Source organism: Carcharodon carcharias, chromosome 26 (genome assembly GCF_017639515.1).
Source record: "Carcharodon carcharias isolate sCarCar2 chromosome 26, sCarCar2.pri, whole genome shotgun sequence".
Classification (NCBI taxonomy): domain Eukaryota; kingdom Metazoa; phylum Chordata; class Chondrichthyes; order Lamniformes; family Lamnidae; genus Carcharodon; species Carcharodon carcharias.
The window spans coordinates 32,016,671-32,041,520 of NC_054492.1; the positions used below are offsets into that span (position 1 = coordinate 32,016,671).

Below are 24,850 nucleotides of genomic sequence, written 5' to 3' on the forward strand. Positions count from 1 at the left end.
AGGTTCTTTCTAGTTGTGGTTCCTCTGCTTCACAGAGAAGGAAAGGTCATTGAAGTTGTCCATGCTGGACCAACATCTGGAATGGGAACATCTGCCCATTCCAGTAAGGCACAGTGATTGGTGTCCCAAACCTGATCCTTCACCTCCAAACACCAAAAGTTCCAGTGTCCATCTAATTCTGCCACTCAAACAGCTACAGATGTGAGTTCATTCTTGCAGACAAAGCTTGTTAAAAGATTATTTTGTGTCAATAAAGTTACCCTGCCACACCTTGGGTTCTGGTGTCATCATTACATAGTCTGAGAAAATGACCATTTACACATCACTAGTACATCACGTCAAAACAAGTTGTGATTTGCCATCTTCAGCTTGTTTAGGGTAGGTGATTTGTCACAGCGAGCAATTTATCATATGGAGATGCCAACATTTTCACTGCCTTTGGAATGTTTAATGAAAATGGCACTAATGCCGCTATATGTGGTAAGTGTAGAAATTTGCAATCACTTTTGGAACGTTGCACCATTTCATTTCATATTTTTCTTAGTTATGGTGGGAAAATCAGCTAGGCCACTAGTTGAGAGAGAGAGAAGTTTGAAAAGGTTGACCTATACATGCATGCTTAAAAATTGCTGGTAAGTCTGCAGAATGTTTAAAAATTGTAAAATGAGATTATGTTCCATCTTTATAATAAAAAAATGCAACGTTCAAACGAAAAACACCACTATAGTGTATAGCATTGATGGTAACTTCTCAATTGCTGAACAACAAAACTCTAGGAACTAAATCTTTGCATTACCTTTGAACATACAGATGTAGTTTGGATAGAATTAGCAGCTTCAACACCCACAGGGCTTTCATTCTGCATATTGGAGATTTTGCTCAGTTGTGAAAATGGTTTAATTTTTAAAAGAAAGAAGGTTGAGAGGGGCTGATAATCATAGCAAAAAATACCTTCTGGTTTGCAGATGCACTGTTTGCATATGCTTTTCAGGGTTCACATTTGTGAAAGAAAGTAACCTGCCAAGCTCCTGTAGCTGTTGACCCAGCTTTTATATAACAATAACTTGTCACTGAATTGGAGTAGGGGTTTTAAATTGTGATCCCTTAGGTAGATACAATTGCAAAGATGAATGTTGTGTTGATTGAATAACTTGGGAGTATTCTGCAATGGTAGTTTCAAACCTAACATTTTTATTATAACACAGTTTTGCTGATCATTAACGTTCCTGAAGTGAACAGCTTGGTTTTACAAGCAATTTTAATGCATACCTCTGCAGTTTATTCTGAGGGGCATGCAGTACAGAAATTTGAGTTTAACTGTAACTGGTAATCCAGTGCTGAGATTTCATAGTCCCAATTTCTCATTCTAATCTTAACCAGCAGTGTGCATGCTTTTTGAGTTATATGCTGTTGCATGGATTGGAAAGTTCTGAAGCATTATGTATAAATACAAAAGTGTGGATATTTATATAGATTTACTGTACTTTACTGGACTATTGAACAATACAGTTAAACATTCAGTTTGAACTGAATTCATACTTTGGAAATAAGAACCAATCAAGTACATACAATGCATAGTTTTTTTTACAGTCAAGTCGCTGGTAATAAATGTTTACCAATAAAATGCCTGCCCAAGAACAGGTTGAAAATTTGGGGGGAAAGCAGCATCTTCTGGGATGATGGATCTATGTGGATATGATTAAAATGTTCCTTAAAAAATGAGTGTCGATTTTTCTCTCAGATTCCACGTGTACATGGAAATCAAGCTTTTTGTGTTCCATTTGGTAGCATCTAGCAATCTGTGAAGGGAGAATGGAATGTTTAATTTCTGTTGTGCAGCATACTATGTTATTTCAGAGAAACTGATCCAAATATAAATATTCAGTGTTATACAATGAGTTACTTTATTGTCGGCATAGTAATGTATTTCACTTGGAATGTGTGGCTGGTGATAGATCCTGTATTTATTCCAAAGAAGTTGTGCAGTCGTGTTTCTTGCATTGGAATCAAGTCAGTTATTTGGCAGCCATTTTATGAAGGTAGAAATCACTTGTACAGAGCTTGTTTTCAACATTTCTTCAAGGGTTTTTGTTAGTTTTCTATTAGTAAATTAACTTGTGTGGCTAACTGGAAACCTGTATGCATGTGTCAGACTATTTTGTGATAAGTGAAGGCTTTGGTGTATTGTTTAGAGGGAGAGTGTAGCTGTCTTTTTTGAGCTTTTAGTCAGCTGCAGTCAACTTCAGAGAGACAAAATGGCTCTGCTTTACGCTGCATAACTAGACAGACATACTGCATTGCATAGTGTAGTTAGGAAGTACAGGAAGCTGGTGATGATGTAGCTGAGTTCAAAGGTTGTGCTCTGGAATGTGATTGGCTCTCTGCGTAGTAACAGAACTGCCTGCAGCAGAGCACTCAACAGCTCTGCCCTAGACTGACGTCACTGCTGCCTGTGTAAGCCTCCCTCGTCAGGCAAGCCGCTGTATTTAGCTGTGAGAATTCTTGCTAGGCTTACACAGCATGGCAAACAAAGTGACTAGGATTAATCAGCTATTTTCCTGTATGATGTGCATTTATAAATATTTTTTGTAAACCCATCTTAATTTTAAGGTTTAAATTTAATCTTACTTTCTGTATAATCGCTAGATTCAAATGCAGTCCTTTAGAAGTGCTTGAATTGGTGACCTAATTTTGCTTTATATTTTCGGGGGATTTTTTTTTTCCAAGGGCACTTCTTTCTTTATCAGTTTAAAGAAAAAAGATTAGCTTGCGCCAGGAAACAACCCCGTGCTTCAATTATGCCCTTGGCTGTTCATAGTTCAGTTCCTATGTTAGAACCAACCCTTTTGTTGTTAACTGAAGTGAGCTCTCAAGGATTAGAACAAATTCATCCAGATGTGTTCTTTGATATAATGGTTCTTCAGGGTGGACAGCTGGTTAGGATCACAGATCTCCTCCTGTGACTAGCTGTTATCTGAATATAGATTGATTTAACCCACCCCTTGCAAACAGGGTCCACTTAGAGGTCCAGAAAAGAAATATTTGTTGTATTTGAAGGCGGATTAGTCATTTTATAAATCTCTTGGCGCAATCACTTTTTAAAAGAATCATCAATTGCATTTACCTAATTGTAAAACGTACCCTTTTTGTCTATATTCCACCTTTTCTCTTTGGAGGTTCTTGGATATAGTTCCATTAGCATCAGTCACCTGCTACCTGGCTCAAGTGGCCATTCTTCATAATATGACCTAAGTAAGGGCACTCGACAGCACAAGCTTGCTTCGGTTCATTTGCTATTTCTACACAGGCATCTTCTAGAAGGAGTTGTTGAATTGTGATTGGGGAAGAGGCACTGCCCATATCCTATTCCTTCAGGGGTGCTGAGCAAATTGTATCACCCTTAATGCCACCCTGGGTCAGATCAGTTAATGAGTCCAATATGCTTGGCAAACATAGCATTCTCTTGAGAAAACACAGAAGGCAGGATCCTTTGAATGCTGTTTCATGCCCAGACTGGTCAAGTCGGTATTATCACTTAGCACAGACTGGGATGAAACCTTCAATATTGTTTCTCTGGGTCAGTATCACAATATGTGGTATATTTACCCACTGAGGCTGGGAGGGCACCAGGATCTTTCATCACTGTTAATATTAGTAGTGATGGTGAAACGGTATTTTGGGACCGAACACGTGCAAAAACAAAGGAACTGAAAATTACAGTGGCTGATCTGTGTTTAGCTGTTGCATCAATGTTAAAGTTTCTGATGAAAATAATTGTTCAGAAGTTTGCACAAAAAGTATGCTGTACTCACAGGAAGCTACTTAGACATTTTAATTTTTGAGGTCAGTGCAATCGGAAATAGTACATTAATATGCAGCGTCTTTTGACAGTTTGTTTATAAAATTTATTTCCGGCTTTATCCATATGTTGATCTTCTAAAGCTTTGTTGCCCACGTCCTAACTCTGCAGAGTCCTTCCATATCCAGTCGTGAACGATGGTGGACAATTCAACAATTAACTGGAGGAGGATGTTCCACAAATACACTGATTCTCAGTGATAGGGGAGACCAGCACATTGGTGAAAAATACATGGCTGAAACATTTGCAATTATCTTCAGCCAGAGGCGCTGACTGGATGATCCAACTTGCCACCTCCTTGAGGTCCCCTGCATCACAGATGCCAGTCTTCAGCCAATTTGATTCACCCATGTGATATCAAACAACAGCTGAAGGCACTGGATACAGCATAGGATATGGGCCCTGACAACATCCCAGCAGTAGTACTGAAGACTTGTGCTCCAGAGCTAGCAGCACTCCCTCACCAAGCTGCTCCAGTAGAGCTATGACACTGGCATCTACCTGACAATGTGGTATGTCCTGTCCGTAAAAAGCAAGACAAATAAAATCCAACCAATTACCATCCCATTAGTCTACTCTAGATGATCATCAAGTGATGGGTGTTGTCAGCAGTGCTATCGAGCAGCACTTACACAGCAATAACCTGCTCCCTGAAACTCAGCTTGGGTCCCACTAGGGTCACTCAGCTCCTGCCCTCATTACAGCTGTATTTTAAATGTGGACAAAAGAGCTGAACTTGAGGTGAGAGTGACTGCCCTCAATATCAAGGCAGTGTTTGATTGAGTGTGGCATCAAGCTGCCCTAGCATAATTGAAATCAATGGGAATTGGTGGGGAGGTGGTGGGAAACATCTCTCTACTGGTTGGAATCAAACCGAGCATAAAGATGGTTGTTGTTGGCAGCCTATCATTTCAGTCTCAGGATGTCAGTGTGGTAGTGCCCCAGGCTCAACCATTTTCAGCTGCTTCATCAATGACCTTCCCTCCATCAGGACATCAGAAGTGGGGATGTTCACAGACTGGTACTGAACATTGTGTTTTCATGATTCCTCAGATACTGAAGCATTCTATGCCCATATGCAGTAAGATCTGAGCAACATTTGGGCTTGGGTTAATGTGTGGCATAAATGTCAGTTGCCACTTAAGTGTCAGGCAATGACCATCTCCAAAAGGAGAAAATTTAACCACCTCCCCAGGACATTGAATGTGTTACCATCACTAAATACCCCACCATCAACATCCTGGGGGATTATCATTGATCAGAAATTAAACGGGACCAGGCATATAAATGCCAAGGCTACCAGAACAGGTCAAAAGCTAGGAGTTCTTCAGCGATTAAGTCACCACCTGATTCCTCAAAGCCATCTACAAGGCACAAGTGCGATGGAATACTCTTCATTTGCCTGGATGAGTGCAGCTCCAACAGCAGTCAAGAAGGTCGACACCGTCTGGGACAAAGCTATCTTCTTGATTGGTACCCCAGCCTCCGCCTTAAACATCACTCCCCCCATCACCTACATACAGTGAGTGGCAGCAGTGTGTACAACACACAAGGTGCACTGCAGCAACTCAATAAGCCTCCCTTGACAGGACCTTTCAAAGCTGTGACCTCTAGCACTTAGAAGGGCTAGGGCAGTGTTCACTGCCAAGGGGTAAAATCCTAGAACTCCCTCCCTAACAATACTGGGTGTACCTACACCACAAGGACTGCAGCATTCAGGAAAGCTCACCACCACATTCGCGAGGGCATTTAGGGAAGGGCAACAAATGCTGGCCATGCCAGCGACACACCCCTCCAATGAAAGAATAAAACAAAGCACACACCAAGTTCCTTTCACTCATCACCCCTGTGCTTGCTGACCTACATTGCCCCCAGATCTGGCATCAACTCTATTTTAAAATAATTATCCTTGTTTTCAAATTGCCCCATGACATTGGTCCTCCCTATCTCTTAACATTCTCTGCCCTCCCCGAGACCAATGTTCTTCAATTCTGGCATCTTGTGAATTGTTGATTTCAATCATTCCACTATGGGTGGCTGTGCCTGCAATTATCTAGGCCCTGAGCTCAGGAATTTGCTCCACAAACCATGCCACCTTTTTTTTGTTGACAATCTCCTCTCCACTCCACCCACCCACCCCCAAGAGTACTGTATGATGAATTTGGCATGTCATGAAGGGATAGTGTGTGTGTGTGGCGCAATATCAGCAGTTAAGTACCCAATTAGTGCTATCAGCTATTTGTAATCTTCTGAAAACAATATTCTAAAACAATCACTGTGTCAAAATCAATGAAATGCAGTTATATAGAATAGTATACATTACCAAAATTTGTGAAGTTGTCCAGTGTACACTGGGGTTGCCAGTTGTCTTGTTAGGCTATGCTGATCATCGGTGTACTGTATCAGTCTGAATCATGGTGAGCTGACTGTATCATTAAAGCCTCTAGGTCAAACCGTTTTGGGTCAGTTACTGGACAAGTGTTGACACAAACTGTGCTTATGTTGCCGTATCAATTTATTTACTTATTCTCAGAGTTTGGGCATCACTGGCAGAGCCAGCATTTATATCCTATTCCTTATTGCACTGAGATGGTGGTGGTACATTTTCTATAAACCACTGAGGTGGTTCAGTACAACTGAGAAGCTTGCTAGATTGCTTAAGAGGGCAGCTTAGGGTCAACCACATTGTGTGGGGCTGGAAGTCACAGGCTAGAGCAGGGAAGGATGGCAGATTTTTCCTTCAGAGTTAGTGAACCAATTGGGTTTTTACAGCAGTCCAATAGCTTCATGATGTTTACTGATAGCAGCTTTTTGGTTTTATTTCCACAATTTTTTGAAACTGAATTCAAATTACTAGGATAAGATTTAATGCACATTCTCTAAATTATTAGTCTGGATTTCAGGATCACTTAGTCCAGCAATAGGACTTCCGTGCTTCTGTATATGTGCTTAATCAACACAGCCATTGGAAAATGCTGGTCATTCAGGTACTGCAAGACTTTGGAGAACTGATGCAACTTCCTGGACAACTGGATCTTGCACAGATTCTTGCTTTTCTTAGTAAAATTGGCTTTTGCTGAGAAAACAATTTTGCAACAATGTTATGTTATGATTTACAGAAATTTACTGAAGATCACATGATGCATTTAACTTATATGCCACTCTACTCTGACCTATTAAAAAGCATATCCCATTAAATATAAACTGCAGGAATGAATCCTTTCCACGCTGATTCTAGTTTTTGCTGGCACACTTAAAATTAAATGAATCAGTCTTTCAGCTAAAACCTGCCTCTCAATTGCACACTACTTGTCAGTTCATTGCATAGTTGAAAGCTGCTGTTGCTTGGATCTAATTGTTCACTATCTCCTTGTTTTACTCTTTTGGAATGAGGATCCAGAAGCTGTGAAGTATAAATCCATCATTCAGTCGGCATCTAAACACAGCCTCAAGAAGTTGCTCTTAAGCACTTTATGAGCACAAGTGATTTGAATTTTAAAGCGGAGCACCTGCAGTCTCATTTTTACTTTCATTTTGTTGATGAATTACTTGTATTTTTGGATTTAACAGATCAAACTCTTGCTTTCTAGAAGGGGGATGTGGAGGAGAGCAAGTCAATGTTTCTGCTAACGCATTTATTATGCTGGGAGGATCAAAGGAAAATTTGGAGCAACAGCCCACAACTTTTGAGTACTTTTGATGTCCTTATATAGACACAGCTCTTTAAGCTGCAAGTTTAAGCAGCTGCTTCCGTTCCATACAAGTGACAGAAAATATCATGGTAAACAATTCACCCCACCCCTTCTAGCAAACATGCAGCCATGAATAAACCCAGACTAATCAGTAAAAGTTTTCCATGTCATTGCAGCTAAGACAATCCCGCAACCAGTTTCCTCCTCCTTTGAGAAAAATGTTCCGTCTTTTGTAACAATATATCTTGTAACTGCAATAAGATTGTCTTTTATTATTTACAGAAGTTTTGATCTTTGGGTTTAAAAAAATGAATGTGCTCTTAAATAGGGGCTTTCGTAGCTACAGGATGTCCCAAAGCAATTCACAGCCATTAAGGCACTTTTGAAGTGTAGTCATTGTTGTATTGGAGGAAATGCAGCAGCCAATTTGCCCACCATAAGCTCCCACAAACAGTAATATGATCATCTGTTTTTGTGATATTGATTGAGGGATAAATAATTCCAGGATATTGGGGCTAAACTAGTACCTTTGGATCTTTTCATCCACCTGTTTAATGTCTCATCCCAAAAAAGGCACCTCTCCCCCCACCACCTGTACTGCAATGGAATGTCAGGCCCGATTTTGTGCTCAAGTCCTGGAATGAGACTTGAATCAACAACTTTCTGGCTCAGAGGCGAGTGTGCTACCAACTGACCAAAGCTTATATTCTTTCAAAGTGCTTCATGCAATTACTTCACTATGTAGTGACTGTTATAAGAAAAACTTGCATTTATAAAGTGCTTTTCACAATTTCAGGACATCCCAAACTACTTTTCAGCCAGTGAAATATTTTTGAAGGGTAGCTGCTACTAGAGCAGGTCCTACAAATAGCACAGATAGAAATGTGAATTGGCCTGATAGTTGGAGGGTGGGGGTGGGGAGGAGGAATGTTGGCCAGTGTTACATCTCTGCTCTTCAACTGCTGCTATGAAGCCTTTAGTATTCATCAGAACAGGCCAGTTTCAACAATGCAGCGCTTCCTCAGTGCTGCATGCAATATCATTGGTTATGTTCCATACTATTCTCCTCCCACCCTGCTTCATCTAACCCTGTCAGCATACTTAAATTGGCATTGTTTATGTAATTGTACATAGCAAGTTATAGATTGTATATGTTTATTGACATGGGGATGTGCATGACTAGAAGAGAAGCATTAAGAAGTTCTCACAGACCGAAAAATGATGGCTACAAGATGCCCATCAGCCACCTGAAAGACAAAGAGCAAGTGAATGTCTTGGGTTGAAATCCTGAATCAGAATTGTTAAATTTCAACTAAAACTAACCTGTTCTTCAAAGGCTTAATCTCTGCACACACACCACCCCCCCCACCCCCACCAATTCCAGTGTTCATTATTTTGCCCTTGTGGGATGAAAAAGATCTGAAGGCACTATTTTATCCTCCATATCCTGGTCGATATTTATCTCTCAAAGCAATATCACAGAAACACATGAAAGCAAAATGTTGCAGATGTTGGAAATCTGAAATAAAAACAGAAAACCCTGGAAAATCTCAGCAAGTCTGGCAGCATCTGTGGAGCGAGAAACAGAATTAATGTTTTGAGTCCAATATGATTCCTCTTCAGAAACACAGAAACAGATGGTCACTTTGCTTTTTGCTTTTTGTGGGAGCTTGGCAGTGGGCAGATTGGCTGCTGTGTTTTAGAAAGGTTATAGTATAGTGTAACCAAGAGTGGCTACTGAACTCGAGCAACATTTTGCGGGGATTAAATAAACAGGTTAAAAAAAAAATTAGGTGGCAAGGGTCGAGTTGAAATAGGAATAGAGTAGGGAACTCTGATGTGAAGCTTCACCAGCACTGGCACAGTGACCTTCCTCCTATGCTGAAATTCCTCATCTCTATCCCGTACTCTTTCAATAAAAATCTATAAAATCCATTCCAATTGAAAATTGTGCTTGCAGCAATGAAAGGGAGCAGGATTGTACATTGGGATCCTTAGCTTGAATCTGTCATGTGTTTGTATGGATTCTACTTATTTGCTGTATCTAACATGCTGCAGTGGCCAGGCTGGTCTTCATCTTGCCTCAGTAAACAAATTGTTTTGCTCTATAGTTAGAAAAATGAGGGCTGCAAAATACTCATCAGCCACCTGAAAGTCAAAAAGCAAATGAATGTTGTGGGTGAAGGCCCTGGAACAGAGTTGATGCTAAACCGATCATCATCAAAGACATTCTCGCTCTTTCCCCAATCCCACACACAGACATTTCCAGTGTTCATTACTTTGATATCAGGGACCTGGCATAATGTTGTAAATTCTTTTAATCATGAAAATTGAGTTCACTTAAAAATGGTCAAATTCAGTCAACTGAAGGCATTTACAATACAAAATGTGGGATTAATACTCCAAACAAAATACTGCCTCTCTGCTCCATGTGTAAATACTGTGAAATTTCCAGCATTTCAGGGTAGCTGGCAGTTTTGATTGTACTAAAGCAGCTCTGAAGACCACCCTGGCAGAATGATTCCAAATGTCCTTGAAGAACCACACTACCTGATCGATAATAGAGATTTAAATGCCATAATCAGTATGTTCTTGACCTCGTTACTTTGTAACTGTTTGGAAATAGATACTACACCCAAATCTTGCCTTGCAAAATCTATCAATCCTTTATTCGAACTGATTTAGTTACAGAATCTGATGACATTTATTACTAAATTTTGTTAAATAGATATGTATAAATTGTAGCTTTATCCATGATATAAAATCTTCTATACAGAAAAATAACTTGCAGTTTTTTTATTGGCCTTTTTTCCTGAATTTTAAGTGCCTTTTTGTCCTGGAAGTGGAAAACTTTCCATTTTAGGTGGTTGATGTTGGACATTTCCTGTGCTTCTCCAATGATGTATCCCTTCCCTGGGCTTAGAACACCACTTCCTATCCCAGTATGACATTTTCCAAGTCCCATATCATCCAATCTATGTGGCTTTTTTTGAGTGCAGCTGCAAAGTAATGTTTTTACTGTTGACCCCTGTCCAAAAGGTTTGGATTTAGTCTTATCTGAACTGATTTCATTTGGTGATGCTTGCAAGATTGTAACTGGCTCTCCCGGTTGTCCTGAATATGTGAGAATGAGCCACTTGCGATGGTGTTTCCACACTGGTGAGTAGGGAATTCTACGGTAGTTGCTATCAGCACGCAGGAGACTTCATCAATTTGGGTTAGATTTGTACCCAAATCCCCTAACTGTTTATAATGATGCTTTTCCCCTCTCAACCAAAGTAGTCTCTTCAACATAGAGGTCATTGGTTATGTGTAACTTATTAAAATAGTGTCGCTCCATTTTTTCACTTAATTAATTGTATGGTCACTCAGAATTACATTTACACTTTCAAGTTTTCAGAATGTCTTCAGTGTTCAAACCTTTCATAGTGTGAGATCATGTAAATGGGAAAATCGATTTATGAGCTATCAGTGTATCCACAGTGGAATTTCTGCGATCATTGGTGGTTGAATAAGGCAGGGAACAGTGAATAAGTGGATGCAACCACTGTGGGTGGGGCAGGAGAACGAGTGGGACTTGTCATTACTTCTCCCAATGCATGCATTTACACAGACTTTAACCTTGTTTACCATGAGTAATGCCTCTTCCTACCAAATTCTGGGATTGCCCATGATGTGCAGTTTCCTTTCTGCTCTTTCACCCTATTTTTTATGTATTTTAAAATCTGGATGGAAAGTTCATTTTTGTTCTGAGGTGTTGCCTTGTGGGCAGCAAATTTTCAATTTTCTAATTAAATAAAAAGATTTCCTTTAACAAGTATGCTGGTGTGAGAGTCACATCTCTCTAATACAGCAAATTACTACAAAGTAGTGTGCAGTTTAATGTAGGAAACAACACAAAACCTTCTGGATTACGCACAAACTAAAATTTATAATAGAGACTGAAATAAATAGAGGGCCTACATCAGTCACCAATCAGGAAATGTCAAAAGGCATGTACAATAACTAATGGGGGCCTTTCATGTGATTAACCAGTCTTCCATTGTTTACTATTTTTGAACAATTGTGCAATCGGCTTTCAGTGAAGCATCAAATGTGCTTAGATGTTTTTGTGTATACAAATTGGGAAACCCGAGATGGTTGGAAATAATTCTGTTGAGCAGAGAGTGGATTAAATCAATCATCATGCGTTTTTGGAGGCAGAGAGATTTACAATAAGACACAAGAATTATTCAAACCTTAGCCTTGCAAGGTGCAAGCGGGTTTTCTTGCAGATTAAAGCAATAGCCATGTCCTCGTAAAATTTCTGCTTACAAAGATGGAAATGCAAACTTTTTGCAAGCCACAATGCTCAGTTCCATCAGCCCATCCAGTTCTTACATATCAGCCTTAGCCTACAAGCATTTCTGCCATACCACTTTGATCTAAGCAATACATTGATCTGTGTCCTGACCCTTGTGCACTGCCTTGCTGGTTTATATCACCCTTTGGTTGATGATGTTCTTCTTGTGTCGCCCTAGTACTTCAATTGTTTTTTGGCTTGTCAGACTCCATTCCGATGAAGCATCTTGGGATGTTTAACTGGGATGTTAGCAGTGGTACATAAATGCAAGTTGTTCTGCTAGCAATTGTGTAGTAAGCTTGTGGAGGTTCTCCAAAACACAGCACTCACTGCCATCTGAGTACCTTGAATGGTAATAGTGGCAGGAGGAGTCTTCTTGTAAGCCAATGTCTTTTTGGCAGAAGTTGCGATTGAGCCTATTTTAAGTAACTGTAGGTTTTGCTGTACTTGAACGTCCATTCCAATGCCACATCAGTTTTATGTTTCTATAAAATATCTATCAGCAAAAATTCAGCCCTTGTACTATGATGAGGTTTTCTAACGATTTGTGGTGAAATATGATAGAAGCCTAAAGCATTCCATCATTATCAACTCCAACCCTGCACATGGAAGAGCAGCATCAGTCAGACTGCAGGATATTTGCTCCCATTTCTGAGTTACAAATTTTGAATTTGTTTATTGCTCCTTGGACCCCATCCCTAATGTATGCAACTTTACTTTTGAGTGGGCAGTCATTAGTGACTCCTTTCTCTGGTTTTATTTATGTGCAAAGTAGTTGGTATAAGATCAGCTGGTATGAATATGAGGATTGATCCTGGGTCCTACTGGTTTGTGGTAAAGACTGTTGGAGGAGTCTCACATTGTGCTTTGACTTTCAAAAAAATATGTTTGAGAGTGCCACCAAAAAGGCAGAATTTAAAAAGCTGAAATACCTTTGCATATGATTAATTATAATTAGGAAATATTTGGTTTGCTGTGATCATACATCTCTGGAGGTCATTTAAATTGCTGTCTTTAAGTTCTATAAGTTATCCCTGGATGAGTATGACATACACCCTCAATTTTTGTACTGAACTGTTCTCAAGCTGCACAGTAATTTGGGGCCTTATGCTACATTGCCTTTTTTTAAAAAAAAAACTTAGATCTTCCATAATTGTTGAAATTTTGATACTTTCTCCACCCTGCCTCAGAAGACACTGATTCAACCAGTGGCCAAGCTTAACATGAATCTAGGTTGTGCGTGTCCGCTCCCTGTTCAGCACTAGTGGCTTCATAGAGGCCAATCTTATTAATCAAAGTTCATGCTTTTTGGACTTTGCAGCAGAGTTCACTGGACAATAATGAGAAATGGGAATATTGGATGTTTTTTCTTCCCCCCACCCTTGTTTCCCCTATACATCCAACACCCCAAGCTGGAGGTAGTGAGGGAAATTGTGGTGTCTGTACTGCTAACTGAACATGGAGGTAGATTGAACCTGGGGTCTCCGATTTGTACAGCTCACTTCCATATTGACAATGCTTGGTGCCTTGGTTTAAATCTTGTTAGTTTTTTGGTAGTCTACCCATGTGTGTCACTGTGGTTCCAGCTGTAGACGTGTTTTATATTTCACTGATGATGAAGAGGGGCCATTTAGACAAATCTGAATTCTCGGGAGTGGTGAAGAAAGGATGGTGTTAGACTCCTCATTATTCAAGTTCGTCCAAGCTGTAAGTGACTTCATTGTCTCCTGTGGTCCTTTCATGGCTAAAAGCCCGATGCACAGTTGACATGCATGTCCATAGAACTGGCAGTTCATGTTGTCGTCGTCATGTATGGGAGAGCTCCTGCTGTTGTACCTTCCTCTGGGCATGTTGAATGTTGCGAGTTAGCGTCAATGGTCCTCGAAGCAGGCTGAACCAAATTTTAGTCCTTGCCTCTCCGTCGACTGATCAGTTGCAGTGTTTTCCCAGGAGAGGTGGTCTGCAATGCAGAAGCTTGTATGGCTCTTTTTTTTATTGTGTCCCTTCTACTGTTTGTCCAGACCACCTTGATGTCGTTTTCCCCGAGACAGTTGTCCATAGAAGATCTGCTCTGCTTGGGGATTCTGCAGTCATCCATGTAGGAGACATGGCCTGCCCATCTAAATTGAATTTTCTGGAGGGTGGGTCTCCATGCTGTTGAGCCCAGCACGATGAAGGACTTTGTTACTTGTGATCTTATCTGTCATGCTAAACCTCAGGTGTCTTTGGTGGAACATTCCAGACCTTTGAAATGGCACCTATATGGCAGACCCAGGATTATGTGCCACACAGCAGGGCTGTCAGGACAATGGCCTGGTAGAGTTTGATTTTGAGACTGGTGGTTATGTCTGTCGCTTCATAGCGTGTGACTGTTGTTATTAGCTGGAACGTAACCTTGGACTTGGAGATAGATTTGGAGAGCATAGTTTTTGGCAGCACTCGAGACTTTGTTTGCTGTGGTCTGGATGTCTTCCTGTTGTGGCAGCTAGGGCACAGTCATCTGCCTCTGTTAATTTGGTGGGAGCACGCAGTCTGGAGAGATTGAATAGATTCGCTCAACAAAACCTCATGTTTATGCCTGCAGGCATGTCTCTGGTGGTTGTCTTATGCATGGAGGCAAAGAACAGATTGAAGAGATGAAGAGCCACAATGTATTATTCTTCTACACCACTGATTACTACAAAGGCATTGGACATCTTTTCCACAGGCACAAACACATCCAACCCTGCCATCACGCAGAGATCAGCCTCTTTTTCGCTGATGAGGCATTAGCTAGGACCCATCTGATAAACCAGATGAAAGTTGCTTCTCAACGTCGGAACCCTGGAGAGGGGAAGGAAAGAATACTAGGACACTGGATACAGTGTTAATCTTGGCTGTAAGGAAAAGCATCACCAAATGAGCTTGTTCCTCCCACAAATGATTGTTAGGTTTGATAGAAGCTAGGTTATTACTATATGAGCAAAGTAAACCTTATCTTTATAAATGACAAAACAACAGGAATAAAAAGGCTAGGTGGGAGGATTCAAGGATTCCTTGTTGGGCCAAAGAGTTGGGTGTTCAAGTCATTTGAGTGTTTTTTTCACACCCCATACAGGTTGAAGCAGGAGAACTTCAGTCCTTTGATTGGGTACTGGTGTAGTTCTGAAATGGTGGAAGTAAAATGCTTTAAAATGGCGATCGGACTTGGCAAAATACCAAGATCCAGGGAACTTTCTGGAACTGTAACAGTTTGAGTTCCAGTGCTGCCATCTTGTAGTGATTGGAAGAAACAGCCAGACCTACAGTATCAGGGTTATCATTGGGTGGCATTTATGGGCAAATAAGAGACGGTCTAAGACATTACAGTTTCAATGAATTCTTATTTTAATGTTTATTATAAATTTATTCAGACAATAGCCATAGTGTTTATATTTCACTTTGGCAGTAAGTTTTTAGAGAAGCTCAAGTTTAGCCGTTTTTTCTTGGGAGGTCGATTGAAATCTTTACGTTTTATGAGGGCACCATTAACCCCTCCACAGGTTGGGTGCTTTAATAACAATTTTATTTTTCTAAAAGCAGTAAATTATGTTCAGAGCTGCATCGAGCATCTGCTGCCCCATGCAGTGTTGTGCTGTGCATATTCCTGTCACTAGAGGGTATTTTGGCTGAGAGCTGCTATATTTTCTGTTGTGCCTTGCACTGTGCTGAGGACTAAAAATCCAATGTTATTCAAATTGTACACAATCAATTTCTAGCTTCTCGTATATTGAAATTTTTACATGCAATTAAAATGTCTCTGAATACTTACTTTAGACTCGAATGATAAATAATTCCAGTATTATTTGTGTAGAAGGATTAGCAACTCCTGTGCTGTAAATATTGATTTTTGGAAATATTGTTTACATTGTGTACATGGATTCCACATTTAACCATTTCAGAGATACTGGTACATCTGTACGGCAGTATTTGGCTTTGAGCTTTTAGGTTGAATTTGACCAGACTGCACTTGCTTTTGTCATAGTATAAGTGAAATATTTTGGGATTTGTGCTTTGCATTGTTTACAATTGATTTTTACTCTGTGCTTTATAAATGGCTGTTAACTAATTTTAATTTATTAGACTGAAACCTGTTTCAGTATCAGTTCATGCCCCTACCTCATTTCCTTTGCATCAAGGGGAAATATGAATAGTAAGCAAGCGCAGGAACCCTGGCTGATTTATCCTGTTGTTTGTCCCAGGTTATTTGAACCAATTGTTACTAATTTTCATTAATTGAAGGTCAAGTTGTTTTAAAAGAACATATATTTTCCATTCCTGTATGAGCATTTGATTTGAAGGGAAAAGTGCCTCAAAATCTGGACTTTGGCTCTTAAGATTTACTGTAAATTTGTTATTTTTAGATTTTAATTATGGTGATAATCTGTAGCAGGATTGTAGCTGTGGCATTTATATTTGTGATGGCGTGTTTTAATGCAATTATGTTGTAACATTTGTTATTTTAATGAAACCCAAAGTATGGCCTGAAGCAATGATTCAGTTTGTGTGCCTTTATCTATAAATGTATATATTTATAAAACTAATAATTGTCAGGTCCATCTGGCCCAATACTGCACTCCAGTCTCTGCTCCTCTAATCCTAATATTTTTTTAAATCTGAATTTGATTGAAACTCCATACAACTGAAAAAAAAATCAGGAGCAAATTGACAAAGCCTGATAATGATATTGGCCCAAGTCAGTGGAGCTACTGAAATACCAGTGAAGAGAGGCATGATCTTTGTGCAATTATATTCATAGTACAAACAAAAAGGTGCCTTTGGAGGATGGTATTTTTTTTCAGACCACCCCCCCCACCCCCCACCCCCAGCGCAAGCTGAACTTGTTGTGACCTTAAAAGTTATAGCCTGCCTCTGTTTGCACATTACATAAAATTTAAATGATTTGCTTGTGATTTCATTGTACAAAGAGGAAAGCTTCTCCCTCGATGTGTTAGAGATGAGAAGCATTTTGCTGAATCAGAAATAAAGCTACATGTCCATACACCACTGCTACCATTTGAAAAATTACTTCACTGTCTTGAACAAAATAATGACACAATTTTCTGTCTTCTGGGGCCCGACTCAAAATATTTAAGCACAGGTCCTTACACTTAGTTCATTCTTCAATGTGACACATGCGTACCTCAGTGCTGCTCAATTATCATTAATTACTCCTCCCCCTGAGAATCAGACTCTTAATCAGTAAATTGAGTTGTGGCATCTGAATAGCAGGGTTTGGATCCTATTCCTGCAATACACTCTGTGGCCAGGAAAAATGGTTTCCACCCATTCCCCCTTAAGTTGCAAGTCAAGTTTCCCTGCTTTGTTTTAATCTGAAATGCATCAAGCTTTATTTGTGTGGGATGTATGCGCACACTGCCACTGGAACTCTCGCCCCGCACCTTGTGAGTGATTCACCTAGTTCCAGTAGGTATGAGTAAATCAACTAAATAGATTTCTACCTCTACTCTGGTGTTTCATCTGATGGTGCAGCTTTTCTGTTGAGGGAACATTTATAAAAGCCACAGTCTCAGACTGTGGGTAGCAGATTTCAGTCCCAGGCAGTAGCTATCTTCTATTGCCCAACTTCAATTGGAATTCGCCACTTGAGACAGAACTTGGTGCATGCGCAGTGGTTTATCCACAGTGAATGCATTTTAAATGTTCTGAGAGTGTGGGTAGCAGCATCTCCAGGGCACTGAGCGCTCAGGTTTAATAACACTGAATGTTAAGAGCACAGAAGGGAGATGTTCAGCATGTCATGCCTGTGCTGGCTCTTTGGTAGAGCTATTTGATTAGTCCGATTCCCTAACATGAAAGCAAAATGCGGTGGATGCTGGAAATCTGAAATAAAAACCGAAAATGTTGGAAGTACTTTGCAAGCCTGACAACATCTGTGGAGAGAGAAAAGCAGACTTAACATGCCAGGTTGATGACCTTTTGTCAGAGCACAGCCCCAGAACAGCACCATCCCCTTGCACTTTCCCTCTAACTGAAATTTTCATCTCTTTCAAGTGTCTATCCAATTCCCCTTTGAAAAATATTGTTGAATCTGCTTCCATCACCCTTTTCAGTACATTCCAGGTCATCATAACTAAGTTTTTTAAAAATAAAGTCTCAACCCTCAACCCCAGACTTCATGTGAAATCTGTGCCCTCTGGTTACCAAGCATCTCACCATTGGAGGCAGTTTCTCCCCAACTAATCTTACCAACTATTTTGTGCATAGTAGGATTCCACAAACAGGAATGATTGGGATGGCTAATCTGTTCTTTGTGGCAATGGTCGAAAGGAATGGCAGTCACAGCACTGAAGAAAGCGTCCTCATTTTTCTTTCATTGTGGCATGGAATAGTTAACATCCCATCTAGGCTGCTGATCAAGTGGGTGAGGTTTGGCTTAAAACAGTGGTTCTCAAAGTGTGATCCGCGAGGGTCTTCCAAGCAGACCGCAGGCTTGACCCAAGATACAAATTGCTGACCTGCAACACCGCGAGGCTAGATGAGAGAACAGGTCAGAGCCCTCATCTCCATCACTTGTGTGATGTCACACAACCAAACTGGCTCCCATGTGCAACACGAGTTGTCATGAGCATGAGCAGCAACAATATAGTTTTACAAGCAAGCTTTATGTTACTGTTCAAAATAAAACTGCAAGTTTGGATTTTCAGTACCTGTGGGGCTAACAACCAAGAGGATGAACCATCTGAACATGGTACTGAAGCCCCACAGCTTAGAACCAGACATCACCTTATTGGTGTGTGATCAAAAGCTGCGCTATTCATCCCATTAATTCTGATGAATTTTTTTGTGGGGGCAAGTGAAAGCAGGAAGGGTAGGACCAGGTCTTTTGCCCCACCTAAATAGTCAGCAGATTAAAAAGTTTAAGAACCAATGGGTTAAAATGGCACTTGAAGGGCTGCAACTCCAACAATCCTGCACTCCCTCAACATTGTACTATAGTGTAAACCTGGATTAAGCGCTGAAGTCAGGTTCTGACTTGACTGCGCAGAGGACCTTTTTGAGATGGCAAAGGACATGGCCTCACATTCCATTACTGTGTTGCTGTGTAGGTTGGTGTAAAAACTAGTCTCAGAAATGCACAGGATGTTACTTGAGCCTATCATTTTGTTGCTTGCCCCTCTGCTCATACCTTCAATATAATTTAAATTACTGCCCGGTAGTTGAGATGAATGCACGTTTTTTAGTGGGGATACACAGCCAGCCAATATATTACCAAGTACTTACAACAGAAACAAATTATTTGGTTCCACAAGTACCACCTCCCACCTCTCTTCATCTAACCCCATCAACGTGTCGTTCTACTCTTATCTGTGGTGTGTTTATCTAGCTTTCATTTAAATGCATCTATGCTACTCGTCTCAACTATAATTTTGGTAGCAGGTTCCACGTACTTTCCAGTCTCTGAACAGAATTTTCTCCTGAATTCACTATTGGATTTATTAGTGACCATCTTGTATTTGTGGCCCCCAGTTCTGGTCTTGCTTGTAAGTGGAAACATTACCTCTACATCTACCAAGTCAAACCATTTCAAAAATTTAAAGACCCCAATCTGGTCACCTTTCAGTCTTTTCTAGGGAAAAGCCCCAAGCTTGTTTCATCTTTCCTGATAGTTATAATCTCTCCATTCTGATATCGTTCTAGTAAATAAATTTTGCACCTTCTCCATTGCCTCTACCAATTTTATAATATGGAGACCAGAACTGCTCGCAGTACTCCAAGCCTGACCTGTACAACTTGAACAGATGATCTCTGGTTTTCAATTCTGTCCTACTAGATGTGAAATCCAGTGCTTTGTTTTGCTATTTTACAGCCTTATTAACCTGCGCCGCTAGTGATCTGTGCATCTGTTATTTAAATTCTCCACCACCACCACCTCACACTGACCTCTCTGTCCTTGGCCTGCTGCCCTGTTCCATTGAAGCCCAATGCAAGCTTGAGGCAAAGCACCTCATCTTTTGATTAGGCACTTTTACAGTCTTCTGGACTCAACATTGAGTTCAACAATTTCAGAATGTAACCTCTGCCCCCATTTTGTTTTCTCTTTGGTGGTTTTGGTTTCATTTTTTTTTAGGTGTCAACTGTTCACCATTCTGCTGTTCACACCACCCCTGGACATATCTTTGGATTCTTTATTTGTCCCGTTACCTCACTCCCTTTGACCCTGCACCACAAACCCTTTGGTCATTTAGTCTTTCCTGCCTTCCACCCTATCACAGACCTTCCCCCTTGCTTTCCAAACCCTCCCCCTTTCAATCGCTTAAAACCTATTACATTTCTTAAGCTTTCCCCGGTTCTGATGAAGGATCATAGTCGAAAGATTTTAACTTGGTTTCTGTTTCCACAGATTCTGCCAGGCTTGCTGAGAGACTTCAGCATTTTCAGTTTTTCTTTAAGATACACAGCATCTGCATTATTTTGCTTTTCTGTTCTTCCTGCTGTGCCTCTCTGGCAACATTTCACTTGATTCCTATTCTTTTGCTTTCCCGTAATGTTGCCGATGGACAAAAATAAGAGCTGCCCCGTGACTGTGAATCTGCATATCTCAATCGGTCTTTCTATTTGCCTTCCATTTTTTTTCTGTGTACTTTCTCTTCTTGAAAGTTTTATTAGGGCCAACTGAGAATCTCTCCCAAGTTAGCGTGTCTTACTTCATTAACCTATTCTCTGCACAGCTTGCAAATTCATCAACTGGCTACCTATATTTTTATTTTTGCCTTTAACTTTCCTTTTTTAATAAGTACTTGGTGGGGGGTGTGTGTGTGTGGGGGTGGGGGGGTGGGAGAGGTGGGGGTGCATGGGAACCAGGTCCTGCTGTGAATACAAGTGAGGAGTGACCTGGCAGTGCTCATGTTTTGTTTTCTACCTCTACAGCAACTCAGCTTCAGAAGAATCCAACCACTCTGCCTCAGGATCGGAATCAGGCAGCCAGTCGGAAAGTGAACAAGGAAGTGAGTCTAACAATAGCAGTTCGGAATCTTCGGAATCCCAGTCTGAATCGGAAAGTGAATCGGCTGGATCCAAGTTACAGCAAGCTGCCACAGAGAACAAGGACAAGCCTTTGAGTAAGAAGGAGAGAATAGCTGATGTTAAAAAGGTACCTTTTAGAAAATAAATGGTTGTTGTAATTCAAGTATCAGAGCTCATAGCATGCTTTACCCTTCTGTAGGAGACTAGGTTAGAAGTGCCCCTTTGTATGTATGGAACCTCTGTGTTTGGTATATCCCAATAACAACTAGGAAATAGCAATAACACTGATGAAAATCCCAGTAGCTCTATGACTCTATTGTCACATCTTGGGACACAACAAAATAGGAAAAATGGACTTTGATTTAAGAAACCAAATGGTGGCCTTTACGTTGCAGAAATCTGTGGCCAGCCTCCTCAAAGTCGCCTGTCCAATCTTCAAATAAAAATATGGAGACCTTAATTACTGGGAGCTACAGAGAGGGGGAAGAATCTCAGTTTTCTATTTCTTTGACCCTTTTATGCTTTCTACCCATCAAGAGTTGGATTCCCTGTCTAACAGAAGTTCACAGGCACCTCCTGCATTCCCTGTACCTGTGAGCTTTTCCTGTACAAGTCCTCTCTTCTGATGGCATCCGAAAGTTCAGTAGCGTGAACAAGCCAGTTAGAACTGACTTGCTTCTTGTTCAGTAAGTATAGCCGTGACGTGGCACACACTAGTATTAGTATTACTTTTGGTGCTGGGAATGCTGAGCACTGATAGCAGTAGATTCGATCCTGAAGGAAGGAAAGCACCCGTCTGACCAGAGAAATTTCCCGGGTTTGAAGTGCTATGATTAGCCACACAATATTTGGACCAGAAAGTGCATATACGTGGAATTTGGGAGAGGACGGGTTTGGGCTCCTCTCTGATACCACATTGTGGGTGAAATTAGACATTTTTTGATTATGTGGATGCTAATTTGAGTTGAATTCTCCAAGATTCAAACCTTAGAACTGGACAAAATAAAACTTGTATTTCATGTTCTATACCTGTCCTTTGTAATGTAATTTTACTGGCGTAATGGCTGAATCAGTTATGAGTCTTTAGGGCCCCCTTAAAATAATACTTGCATATCTCTGCCACCTTATATTGAAATGTCTTAAACATGTTAGGGCATGCAAGAAATGTTATTTTTTTGCATTTTAGTATAACACTGGAAAACACAGTTAATCATTTGGCAATGCAGAACTTCAGTATTGTTGAAAAAAGAGACATGTCGAAGTTTTTCATCTTGCACTCATCAGGACACTTCACGAGAATATCAAAATAAGGGGGAAAAACCATAATTTATACTGTATGAGAAGAGAGTGCTGATTGGTGGGCAAATGAACTCTGATAGAGACGTTGCCATGGAGAATGCCCCAGTATTGGTGACTGACAGTTAACTGCCAAGCATTGCTTGAAAGTTAAACCAGGCAGCTTGACCTTGATTAGTCAAAGCATTGCCCTGAGGAATGCATCAGTGAATGGCTGTCACTTATTTTGTTTAGCTGAAACAGGCGCAATGTGTGTACATGTTCTTTCTGTCTACAATGAACAGGGCCCTGTGTATTAATATATGTAGATTTCAGTACGTGCAGATGCGTCATACTACGAGCCCAGCTGACCACCTTAAATTGGTTCTCAGCATAATTCTTAGCGAGCTGAGGATTATTTAGCAAATACTGTCCAATCAAGGAATCACATCAAATGTGGGACACTATTTTGAGTTTTGCAAGCACTGGCTGGCTGGATATGGTCTGTACCTTGCCCTTTGTGAACAGCGGCTGGGACACGCTGTTTCATATGATCTGCCAGTTTTTGGGATGTGTGGCCGACAAACCTGGCATCACGTTAGCACTGAAATTCGTATACCACAGTAATCATTTATGTGATAGGCAGAATGTCTTTTTGCCTTGACGGTAGCATCCTGTTAATGGTGAATGCCACTTGTGTTGCTACTGCACAGTAGCAGCTTGAAACAGCTAGCTTCACCTGTTGCTCATACAGTATAAATTTGTTGTTTTGCCCCTTATATTGGTATTATTGCATAGTGTCCTGATGAGTGCAAGACAAAAAGCTTTGAAATGTCTCCTTTTTCAGCAATTCTCAAACACAGTTGTTCTATACCAATAATATTCTCCAACAGCATACAGGTAAATGACCAATTAATATTCTGCCCGGCTCTTGTCTTCTTTGTAAAGTTGGTGATGGTAGAAAAATATCATCTTGTGGGGCTGAGCTTTCTAAAGTCTGATTCACCCCCTAAATAACCTCAACCATCTTCTTCAAAAGAAACTGTACCATCTTAGTCTTGGTGACTTTTTCCAATGTTATTATGATACGTGTATGTTGCACTTCACTCACGTTAAGTGTTAATGAGAACAAGATGGGTTGATTCTCTTCCTTCTCCAGTGGAACTGGTTTGCTCAGTCTTTGCTTCTAATATTGAAACCCAAGTTTGGTGTCACCCAACTACAATCATTGTCTACTCTGTTCGATTTTGATGCTGCCTGCACTTGGCCTTTGACCCTTCACCAAGCGTGGAATACAAACCCCTGCCTCCGAAAGCTGGCATGAGCAATCACAGGCAATGTCGACTTTGATTATCTGTGAAAGGAGGAGTTTTCATTCAGCTGGTGTGCTTTTCCTAGTATGAAATTCTTGTTATTTGCAATGCGAAGAGAAGCTTTAGCAGTTCTCCACATTTCACATTTAATAACATGAAATCAGTCGGTTTCTCTGAAGTTTTGACCCTGACAGAAGGGTTACTAAAAGGGGTTCAACAATGATGTGTGCCTGACTGATAACCAAGCTAAGATTGCATGTTTTTAAAACAGGAAATAGTCTCAAGAATATTTTGAGTGGATACCCTTGTTGAGCTTCCTCCTCTTGTTTCTGGATCAGTAATATGTCCCAGTGCCACCACTAGGATTTCAGAGAAGTAGTGGTGGAGGAGCTGTGAAATTTCATGCAGTAGTGATTTCCTACTCATCACAAGCTAGTCTGTCAATAAAATGTAACAGCAGGAGTGATAGTTTTATACTGTGACCAGCTGCTGATACAGTTACAAATTTTGATCACCCAAACTTGGATTGTGTATGGAGAGGGTACATTGAGCTGTATCATAGCTGAATGAAGTACTCGTGATGGTAATGATTTTCTGAGTTTAAAACACAGTGTTAAAACTTAATAGCTTTTGGGCAATTTTTCCTATACCTCACTGGTGTTGGTATTATAAGAATTTGTCCAGTGTATCATTCTGTGGATTTTCTTAAAGTTATTCGGATCCCAGAAGCACATCAGTATGCACCACAGTTGGTGTTGATCCTTTGTTTTCATAGTAGAACTGTTTTACTTGAAGATATAAATAGTTTTAAATAGGAGTTTCTCAAAACCAATTTAAAAAATCCTACTTTAAACCGTGTTTTGTTAATATTCTAATTAAGGCATGTTTTTAATTTTTCTATTAAATTCTAGTATAATTAAAGTGGTGGGAGGGTGCAGGCCTTATGATGGTCTGTTTATATTGCAGATGTGGGAAGAATATCCAGATGTTTATGGGGTTAGGAGGTCAAACCGCAGCAGACAGGAACCGGCTCGACTTAACGCTGGACCTGAGGTGAGTAGTGGAGAAAATAAGTATTTAAAACCAAGCATTCAGTGACCACCTTCATAATGGCAGCACATAATCATTCCCAACATTTCTGTGAAGGTTCTGTACCTGCAGCAATGTTTAAAATGGTCCGGGTTTTTCCTGATATGTCGTAGCAAATGAAAGTATTATGCTACATTATTGGTGTAGAATGCCAATGTAAATTTTTTATGCTAAGTCAGCAACTACAGCAATAATGTGCCCTTAGACTTGTACCCTAATGCTTCGGTTTCTACCTATTCTTCCCATGGCAGGTGATTGAATTTCTTCCTTTTTC

At 40.4% G+C, this 24,850-nt stretch overlaps 1 protein-coding gene across 3 annotated transcripts in view; it reads left to right on the forward strand.

Moving 5' to 3' along the window:
* chd2 (chromodomain helicase DNA binding protein 2) overlaps positions 1-24,850 on the forward strand; it is a 92,566-nt gene that overhangs the window by 2,653 nt on the left and 65,063 nt on the right. For 2 of the 3 annotated variants that reach the window (XM_041174842.1, XM_041174843.1), the window contains exons 3-4: positions 20,804-21,026; positions 24,454-24,540. In XM_041174842.1, coding sequence (XP_041030776.1) covers positions 20,804-21,026; positions 24,454-24,540 — 310 coding nt within the window. The remainder of the gene's footprint in view (positions 1-20,803; positions 21,027-24,453; positions 24,541-24,850) is intronic. The other variant, XM_041174844.1, reaches the window with a different exon arrangement.